Source organism: Portunus trituberculatus, chromosome 20 (genome assembly GCF_017591435.1).
Source record: "Portunus trituberculatus isolate SZX2019 chromosome 20, ASM1759143v1, whole genome shotgun sequence".
Lineage (NCBI taxonomy): Eukaryota > Metazoa > Arthropoda > Malacostraca > Decapoda > Portunidae > Portunus > Portunus trituberculatus.
In genome coordinates, this window is record NC_059274.1 from 13418852 (window position 1) to 13430103 (window position 11252).

At 36.0% G+C, this 11252-nt stretch overlaps 1 protein-coding gene across 1 annotated transcript in view; it reads right to left on the reverse strand.

Moving 5' to 3' along the window:
* LOC123506645 overlaps nt 1-10836 on the reverse strand; it is an 18509-nt gene extending 7673 nt beyond the window's left edge. Inside the window, exons 1-8 of the mRNA XM_045258893.1 lie at nt 10833-10836; nt 10563-10678; nt 8180-8299; nt 7449-7681; nt 6976-7104; nt 6523-6709; nt 5950-6186; nt 1-157 (exon numbers count right to left, since the gene is read on the reverse strand). The exon at nt 1-157 is cut by the window's left edge and continues 97 nt beyond it. Of these exons, the coding sequence (XP_045114828.1) occupies nt 1-157; nt 5950-6186; nt 6523-6709; nt 6976-7104; nt 7449-7681; nt 8180-8299; nt 10563-10678; nt 10833-10836 (1183 nt within the window). The remainder of the gene's footprint in view (nt 158-5949; nt 6187-6522; nt 6710-6975; nt 7105-7448; nt 7682-8179; nt 8300-10562; nt 10679-10832) is intronic.
* Between the last annotated feature and the right edge of the window lie 416 nt (nt 10837-11252).

Here is an 11252-nt window from a genome sequence, read left to right on the forward strand (position 1 = left end):
CCACTATGAAGGAGAAAAGGAGCCAGGCCGTCAGCACCACTCTCGTGGTACTTCGTAGTGGCAGCTCTCCGGGGATGGCTTCGTCCAGCAGGGTTCCAAGTACCTGCTTCATTACTAGCCATGCACCAGGTCCCTTCTCTTTTCCAGTCTGATTCATCTGAAAGTGTAAGGTTACCAGTTTGATTCGTTCCATAACGTAGCTCGTATCCTGTAACACTCGTATTTATAAACAAATTTCCCCATTTGAAATAATGAAAATCCAATTAATCTTTTCCACGCCCGATAAATACCCAAATGAAAATCAATTAACATGGTATTTTATGGAAAATTAAAGTAATTTTCTAACAACTAACAAAGATAATATATATATATATATATATATATATATATATATATATATATATATATATATATATATATATATATATATATATATATATATATATATATATATATATATATATATATATATATATATATATATATATATATATATATATATATATATATATATATATATATATAGTGGATCCTCGCTATATCGCTAAAGAAACACTTACACTGTACGAAAAATAAAGTTTTGGTGGCTTGAAGGTTGTGTGTGTGTGTGTGTGTGTGTGTGTGTGTGTGTGTGTGTGTGTGTGTGGTTGAGAGAGAGAGAGAGAGAGAGAGAGAGAGAGAGAGAGAGAGGTTATAACAGGATGGAGGGGAGATGTGTGTGTGTGTGTGTGTGTGTGTGTGTGTGTGTGTGTGTGTGTGTGTGTGTGTGTGTGTGTGTGTGTGTGTGTGTGTATGCTTTCGGGTGTGTGTGTGTGTGTGTGTATTTACCTAGTTGTAGTTTTACAGGGCCTGGGCTTTACGCTCGTGTGGCCCCGTCTCCATATCTACACTTATCTGTCAGATGCCCGCCCACATCATAAGTGAAATATGAGAAATATGAAGAAACAAGAAATAAAGAAATATGGATGTATATGATAGTTCGCCAGTATGCGGTGTGTAGCCGTATCCAGCCATAAAAGAGACTAGGAAGAGCAGGAAGGTCAAAAGGAAACATTTAATGACCCAGGCCAGTTGACCCAGGACAGCCCGAGCAGATATATATAGCCCAGGTCAGGTAAATATTCTGTGGTGTTGTTGTCGTTCTTGGATGTTGCTCATACCACACGTGGAGTTCACGTGAGCTTGTACTTGATTGGTGAACGGTACATTCTGAGGGGCGTGTTGTGTGGGTCAAGACACGCCCCCATAAGTTCCTGTAGGGAAATTGTAGAGGATTGGGGCAGAGAGAGAGGAGAGAGGAAGCAGAGAGGACAACCGCGGCTCTAAGCGGGCCACCCTCGGCGTTTTGTACTTCATATACAACCAGTAAGTGGAACTATAAGTTGCAATGCAGTCTTTTGAGGTAAATTAGAATGGAGGAGGAATCATGATAGGAGGTTTAGGTATTATGTGGTATTAGTTTATTATGGTTTATGTGTTTGTACTTTGGTTCATAATGACGTCGTTATATACTTGCGTTTTCATCTATAAGTAAGGGAATTTGTATACGGCTACCTACGTATGTGCATGTGTGTTACTCTGACGAATAAGTTACATAACATATTTACTAGTGTGTAATTGTGTACGAAGTTAACGTGGTTCCATGTATGGGTACCAAGAGAATTACTTGTGGAAAGTCACTTGTGTGGAAATATCAATATTTGTCATTATATTTCGGTGGTGTTACGTTGTCATTTTGTTGAACGGAGTCTGGTAATTATATGTGTATGGTAATATATTTGGTGGTACGTCACGTGGTTGCTTGCATTCATGTACCAAGTAAAGGTCATTCTTATATACGGGTAGCTGGGAAAAAGGGGTAATATTGTACGTACTACATATGAGATTTACTGATAAATAAAGCACCGTGTTCAGATGTTGTAATACGTTATGAAGATATAGTGGATGATGTTTGAAGTGAAATCCGTTTTGATGCGAGAATATGTACGAGATTAATGTAATTCTTAAGGATGTTTGTAAGAGAAATTGTAGTAATTGCAGTGGAGAAGGCAACAGAAAGAGTTGTGATTGTTACTTGTCGGCCCCGTATCGAATATCTTATGTATAGATATTATTTTTGTTAATTAAAGATAAAAAAAACAACTTTGACTATTTATAGCCAGTAGATAGAGAATTTGTGCAACGTCGTGCAACAGCTCGGATCACGACATATCCAATTTTTCTTTATAGCTATGCACACTCTTTGCTGGCACGACTTCCTCACTCAAACTGTTCCAAGTCTCAACACATCTTTGTGGGAAACTATATTTTTTAACATCTCTCAGACATCTTCCCTTCCTCAGTTTTTTACTATGCGATCTTGTGCTTCAAATGTCATATTCATCTCTTAGGATCAGTTTTTCATTATCCACTTGATCCATTCCGTTCATCAATTTATAAACTTGTATCAGATCCCCTCTCTCCCTTCTCTATTCCAGGGTTGGTAGATCCATAGCCTTTAGTCTCTCCTCATATGTCATCCCTTCAAATTCTGGAACCATTCTTGTAGCCATTTTTTGTAGTCTCTCCAACTTCCTTATGTGTTTCTTTTTATTGGGGGTCCACACAACTCCTGCATATTCCAATCTGGGTCTTATTATAGTACTTATAATTTTCATCATTATTTCTTTGTCCATGTAGTGAAATGCTAATCCAATATTCCTTAGCAAATTATATGTCTCTGAAAATTCTATCAATATGGCTTACCGGTTGATTGTTTTCTTTCATCGTCACTCCCAAGTCCTTTTCCTTTTTTTACTTTCTCTAGTTCTACTCCATCTCCCATCTTATAGATTTCCACTGGTCGTCTTTCACTCTTTCCCATTTCCATGACATGGCTTTTGTCCACATTGAATTCCATCTCCCACTTTTTACTCCATTTCCAGATCTTATTTAGGTCTTCCTGCAGTATTTCACAATCCTCGTTTTGCTTTATAACTCTGCACAGTTTCGCATCATCCGCAAACAGATTTATGTAGCTGTCACTCCCTCTGGCATGTCATTTATATATATGAGAAAAAGTATTGGCGCCAATACTGACCCCTGTGGTACTCCGCTTTCTACTGCTCTCCACTTGGACTTCATATCTTTAACTACCGTCCTTATTTCTCTCCCCCTCAAATGTTTTTCCATCCATCTCAATGTGCTTCCTTTTAAGCCACCCTTCTCCTCTAACTTCCACAGTAGTCTTTCAAATGAGACTTTATCAAACGCCTTTTTTAAATCCAAATAAATACAGTCAATCCATTCCTCTCTCTCGTACTCTATCAACTATTAAAGTGGAAACTCAGTGTGTGTGTGTGTGTGTGTGTGTGTGTGTGTGTGTGTGTGTGTGTGTGTGTGTGTGTGTATATATATATATATATATATATATATATATATATATATATATATATATATATATATATATATATATATATATATATATATATGTGTGTGTGTGTGTGTGTGTGTGTGTGTGTGTGTGTGTGTGTGTGTGTGTGTGTGTGTGTGTGTGTGTGTGTGTGTGTGTGTGTGTGTGTGTGTGTGTGTGTGTGTGTGTGTGTGTGTGTGTGAAAGAAAGAAAATATTAAAAAAATGTACTCATTGCTCAGACTTTTTTTTAATAAAGTGTATGTGTGTGTGTGTGTGTGTGTGTGTGTGTGTGTGTGTGTGTGTGTGTGTGTGTGTGTGTGTGTGTGTGTGTGTGGCCACTTGGGTTTATTAATCACAGCGTTACTCGTAACCCTAACGAATGTTCGTATACCGAGATGAACTTTCCGAGTATTTTGTGCTCGTAACCGGAATTATCTGTAATGCGAGACGCTCGCACCCCAAGGCACACCTATATTTGTAGTAAAATCAGTGGTAAAATCAACAAAATAAATCTTCGTAACTTTATGTTTGTGCCGAAATGTATTTTAATTTAGCCTTACGCCATCATCAATCACCACTGCTGCTAGCTGTATCGATGAAGAAGCGATCTATCACAAGGAACACAATAATATTGTGTTCCTTGTGTTAGATCTGTATTTATTTGGATTTAAAAAAGGCGTTACTATAAGCATTTATTCAAGCAGATGCAAGTTTTATATTATAAAACTTGCATCTGCTTGAATAAATGCTTATAGTAACCACCAGTCCTATGAAAAAAATACTTGTAATTTTTGAGAGGTTACATTATTGATAAGGAAAGTGACTGCGTTTGTTCGCAGGAGGATGGCGTGCTGCAGCAGTTGTACATAGTGTGGAACTAAGAGATGTTTGGCGCTTGCTATGGATCCAGCAAACATCTTAAACCACTGTCAGGCATCTACCTTTTTTTAGAAACAACATTATCATTGATTGGATTGGCCAGTTGGGCTTATGATCTTGTCGCATTGTTGATTCGTCAGTGATTCATCCAGCCTGTCTATCGTCTGGATCTGACGCTGCCCTCCGCACGGCAGGTTGTAGTTTCCTTTCCTGTATTTCCTTTATTTTTTTTTTTAATGCTAACTTGATTGATTTCTTGATCACTAGATGGACAAATGCACTCAATCAAAGTTCAAATTGACAAAAGATTAATCGAGATAATACATGAAATTTCAGACACTGCAATTTTTTGTACTACTTATCATGTCCAGCTTTTTTTCAATATCATAAAACCCTTAATGAAAGAAAAATATCGGTGTGTGATAAAGGTCGCTCTCTTTAAAAGATACTGGTAACAGACAGCAGATAGGCAAACAGGATTGAAGATTAGTTGCTTCTTGGCTCAAACTACGACGCAAAACCACAGCGTGTAATAAAAACTTGTTCACTGCCTTTCATGTCAAGATCATTGTTTTCCAAGGAACTCTCCCCAGCATACACCACTATGAAATCATATAATAATACAAATAATTGTAATAGTAATAATAATAGTATAATGATAATAATATTAATAATAATAATAATAATAATAATAATAATAATAATAATAATAATAATAATAATAATAAAAATTATAATAATAATTATAATAATAATAATGGTAATAATGATGATAATATTAATAATAATAATAATAATAATAATAATAATAATAATAATAATAATAATAATAATAATAATAATATTGATAACAAGAATGATAAAATAATAATAATAATGATAACAATGATAATAATAATGATGATGATAATAATAATAATAATAATAATAATAATAATAATAATAATAATAATAATAATAATAATAGTAATAATGATAATAATAATAAAAACATTATTATCATTATTATTATTATTGTTATAATTATCATTATACTGTTATCATTACTATTACTATTATTTGTATTATTATATAATTTCATAGTGGTGTATGCTGGGAAGAGTTCCTTGGAAAACAATGATCTTGACATGAAAGGCAGTGAACAAGTTTTTATTACACGCTGTTGTTTTGCGTTGCAACTTAAAATGTCCATTCACAGCCTAGAAATGAACGTAAAACGCATCACATCCATATAATGGCCATTATCTCTTGCGCCCTTCAACAAATGAGTCAGGTCTCATCGTTCGAGAGTGCTGGAGATTTCTAAACAAGAGACGCTTGAAATATGTTATATACCTGTTTTTGTGGCGTGCAGGAGCTATTGTGAAATACTGTAAGCTAGCCATTCATTTTTCAATTGTACTTGGTAATAACATGAATCTTTTTAGAACTATATAGGAATGATAACTTTTTTTCTAAAGAAATTATGTATGACTGATAATTTTATAGACATCCTACTCCCTTCCATATGATATTGTTCAGTAGTTATTCATAATCAACTGCAAAGGAACAAAGTAAACATCTTAATATACATATCACAACATATCATGATATATGATACCTTGGATAAACTATAAACAACAAATTACAGAATATGTGTGTACTGCAGCAGTACCATTGATGAGAGTTACCACTTACCACCATGAGGACAATAAACACCACAATAACAGTAGGCAGAATGAGGCCCCACACCTCGATATGGAGAGGACGATAAAGGCTCTCCCAGCTTGGTTTGGTGGATGGCTTAGCCATCGTGAAGGCCAAAGTGGATCGCTCCAGAAAAAAACTGAAATCATACACCTTCAGCATGTGTGGCAATATTGGCAGGTTAGCAGGCCAAAGGAATGCTTCACGAGTCCTCAAACGCTTCATCACCTGAAATGCAGAAGTACAAAAATGCCCGCCCTTCCATACACGTTTCGTCTTGCTTTATTTTGATGGATTTTTAATCGTCATCATTTATTATTATTATTATTATTATTATTATTATTATTATTATTATTATCATCATTATTACTATTATTATTGTAATTATTAATTGTCTGCTATTTGGCTCTACACAACTTTGGTAACCGCGCCAAATGACCGCGATGTTGCGGGCCCTTGGTTTAAATCAATCATTCAATCATACATACATAAGTGTGTGTGTGTGTGTGTGTGTGTGTGTGTGTGTGTGTGTGTGTGTGTGTGTGTAGAAGTAATCAAGTTTACCGGTGGCCACCCCTCCCAAGGGAGAGGATTCAACGTAAAGTTGAAAATCGGTGCAAAGTTCTGCATGAGGCGATATTCTCTCCCTGTAAACGATATTACTTCAGTGCCGTTTGGTCCTGGCTGCTTCACCGGCTGCCAGTATGGCCTCGTAGGAATCCACGTTAGGTTTATCTTCATACCATAAAAACTGTAAGGAAATTAGTTAAAAATTATATATATATATATATATATATATATATATATATATATATATAATTTTTTTTTTTTCTGTGTTTGTTTCCAAAGTGTTGATGTCCAGCGCTGCAGACCCACACAGACGCATAGACCTAACTATCCTAACTAAATGAGAGGTAAACGGAAACCGATCTTCCAACTTCCCTTTTGTTATCTTCTCATGTCTACATATATTATGGTGATTATGACGACGATAATGAAGATGATGATTTTACTTACTTGTTGAACTTTTCAGGGAAAAGTGTCCTTTCTTTAATACTGACCAAAGTGTGGCCAGACTTCAAACTTGCTGATTGCACCACCTGTGGTCCTGCGGGACTGTATGGCATGTGCACGTATAATTGGCAACTGTAATAAAGTGAAAAAATATAACTGTCATTTTTGTTTCTTAAGTGTATTCGGTGTTGTTCATGGCCGCGTACAGCAAAGTCTGAAAAAAAGTCATGCCGAGACTACCGGCTTGTCCAGTGTGAAAGTCGTTCAATCTCACTGTATCGATACTTCTTTGGATGTGGGTTTATAAGGAAATTTCCTTGTCATTTTCACAACTATGTCCATGGTTTCTATAATAATAAATCATCTAAAAGTTCTAAACAGAGTATGTGTCTATCTTAAAAGGACTGGTATCCACATGCTGTATTCAATAAAACTCTTCCTATTAATTCAATTATATTATCCAATCCAATACTTACTGATTTACCCCAGTTGTTTCCTTTATTTTCATGAACATTGTGTTCATCATGGAGAAGGTCCAGTAATTCTGCATCAGGTTTTCAAGGTTCGACAAAGCAAGCCTGGTGATTACTAAGAGTCGTGTTTCCCACACCATCAGCCGACCTTCATCAGCCATCTCCGCGAAAACAGACAGGAAGGTCGGGTTGTCGCTGAAGACAACCACCAATGCACACCAAGACATCAGCCGCATCTGGTGTGCATGTAGTAGGTGACAAATTCGATAATATTAACAAGTAATAAACTGAAAATAAAAAAAAAATTCCTATGTATTACGTAAGTTATTCATATGAAATATTAAGCTTGATTCTCACTCTATGAGAACGGAATGTTTCTGGGAAAAGAAAGATAGATAGATAGATAGAGAGAGAGAGAGAGAGAGAGAGAGAGAGAGAGAGAGAGAGAGAGATATATATATATATATATATATATATATATATATATATATATATATATATATATATATATATATATATATATATATATATATATATATATATATATATATATATATATATGGTAGGATAAGGGCGATAACTACTTTTTCACGCACTGAAAGATAATCTTCTTAATTTAATTTGACTTCTTGTGTGTAAAGGACGTCCTTTGTCTTGTATTTCTTCTGTTTGCTAACCTTTATTTTATAGTGATGAGGAAGACCAATAGGAAATAATCGTAATTGTACACCCACCTGACGAGCATGAGCCACGGCTTCGATTACAGTGAAATTCACACCAAACGTTCCGTTGTCTCCCACCTCAAAGACCACATCCCCGACTATCCTTGTGGCTGCCACATACGTTCGTAATACCTAACCAAACAATAAATTTATCTTTATATCAATAAATAGATAGGACTCTCTCTCTCTCTCTCTCTCTCTCTCTCTCTCTCTCTCTCTCTCTCTCTCTCTCTCTCTCTCTCTATATATATATATATATATATATATATATATATATATATATATATATATATATATATATATATATATATATATATATATATACATATATACATGCTCTTACCTGATAAGAATAAGAAGACATAACGTCCTTGATAAAGATCAGAGAACAGTTAGATATATACGTCTCCTTCAACACCACGTCAAACGCCTCGGCCACCCAGCGTTCATCACCGTCACTTCCTGTTAATAGATGTGTGTGTGTGTGTGTGTGTGTGTGTGTGTGTGTGTGTGTGTGTGTGTGTGTGTGTGTGTGTGTGTGTGTGTGTATTACGTTAAACAGGGTGAAAAAGAGATATATGTGAGAAAAAAAAAACTGAAAATGATAGAATATGTGAAAGTGATGAGAGATGGAAGGCGGCCTGTCATGCATTTGTTTATTCTTTATTATGGTGTATTTTCTTTATACTTCTTCAGTATCATCTCGATATGGTTGGTCCACTGGTCTGTGAATGCTTATTAAAAATAATGTCGCGGAATAATTTTCGCATTCATTATTGACACCTGGTTGTACCATGATGTGTTCTTAGGCTTTCTATTTATTTGTTGTTAAGAACAGTTGAACATAAGAAAAATTCATGAAAGAAGCTGCAAGAGGTCGCCAGGCCTATACGTGGCAGTCCCTGTGTGAACAAAGCTACCTAATTCCACCTATCATTCTCATCTTCCTTGAAAGCTCTCCCTACTGCACTAAGAATGTGATTTCTTTTATGCAAGAGGGAGACCTGCCAAGGGCAACAAAACATTAAAAAAGAAAAAAAGGCCCACTGAAACTGCAGATTCCCCAAAATATTTTAAAGGAATTAGCCAAAAAATAGGGACAAATGTCTTGAAACCTTCCTCTTAAAAGAAATCATGTCGTAAGAAGATGAAAATACAGAAGCAGGTAGAGAGTTCCAGAGTTTACCAGTGAAAGGTATGAATGATTGAGAGAACTGGTTAACTCTTGCGTTAGAAAGTTGGATAGAATAGAGATGAGAGGAAGTAGAAAGTCTTGTGCAACGAGACCACAGGAGGGGAGGCATATAGTTAGCAAGATCAGTAGAGCAGTTAGCATGAAAACAGCGATAAAAGATAGGAAGAGCTGCAACATTCCGGCGATGAGTACATTCCATTCATCAACCACTCTATTAGAGAACCAGTTCCTTTACATTTCTTTCCTAAACCTTAATTTCTGCAGCTTGCACTCATTATTTGTGCGTTTCTGGCTACTGACCCTAAGAACTTGCTATTCTATTTATTCGCCTATTCATTGACTTGTTATGATCTTTGGTACTTTTTTCTTTACTTGTTTGTTTGGATTATGGTGACGTTATGTCCAAGTTAGCTTCACGACAGTCGTATTCTGTAATTCTCCATTAATTATCTACGTGGGTCCCATAAATCACGTTGAATCTTTGCTACACTGCCAGAACAGATCACGGGCCACTTACTCTTCAGTGGACCTTATTCTTGCCGCTCTAAGTGCTTTGTATTAATTTTTTCCTGCAAAGTGAAATATATGCAGAAGAGGCGGCAATAAAGATATATAATGATGAGTGTTACGTGGACTTTAAAATTGTTTCCAATATATGTTGACAGAGAAAAAAATAAAGAGAAGGCGTCTACAGATAGTGAGAGCACAACACATGTGATTGTTACAGCGTTAGGCTATGGAATGATTGGGAGAAATAAAAAAAAGAAAGAATAAGGAAGAGAAGATTTGAATTGTGATGGCATGCAACACCATCGATAATTGCACTGGCATAGGTGGATACTATCATGAATTCATCTACGAAGGTGGTGAAAGGAAATAAAAGGTTGCAAAAAATGTTCATGGCCATTTCTGTATATCATAACAGCATTCCTGTAATTACTCTAACAAATGGTGGATTACGTATTATCTTTCATAAATCATTAGGAAAGCTTTAATCTGCGAGTGGAATGCATCATGCGGGGGCCGTCGTTCACTCTCTGCGAACATGCGCCTTTGGTAGATGAGTTTGTATGAATTAAATGGATATGGGCATGTTAAGTAAGGATATTGGATGAATATGTGTGCAAATCACAATTAGAGAGAAATGTTTACCTTTAATCAACGCACAATGAAATACGTACGCAGTTACAACTCACCCACGAATGGAAGTGATGTCACCATTGGTACATAGCAGGCAAACAACATGTGCACTGCCAACACAAGGAAAGACTTCTGCATGACCATGTACTTTTTACTGCTGATTGCCACAAACGATTCTGAAGAGTCACGTAAAAAAATGTATTAGATAAATGAATAGATAATCATGATTTACACACACACACACACACACACACACACACACACACACACACACACACACACACACACACACACATACATGATTTCTCTTATGCTGAGACCCCTACCTACCCATGGGTGCGGAAGGAGCTGAATGCATACCGCAAAAGCGCGGTGGACTAAAAACAATTTCCAGTACCCATGCAAAGTTTCTTAGCACATTCTACTTCTTCTCTGGATTTGTTTAGTTGTTTCTCAAGTGACACGGGGACTCTTTTCATAGGAGCTAGTTATGCTAACAATGGCAAGCGTAGATCCGTTGTTTGTTTATCACTGCCCGTATTTCTTTTTATCTTTTTCACTGATCGAGCTATCAATAAGCACCAAAAAATATGTGAGATAATGAGGAAGTGACTAAAGTGTTGTTAGATAGTTTAGTATGCTGAACATCACCAACAGCAAGTGTGTCCTGAATCAAATAATGAGAACCAATTAATATTTCGAGACCAAATCATTATGGCACGAAGGTGAACCAGAAATACTGTTCATGAT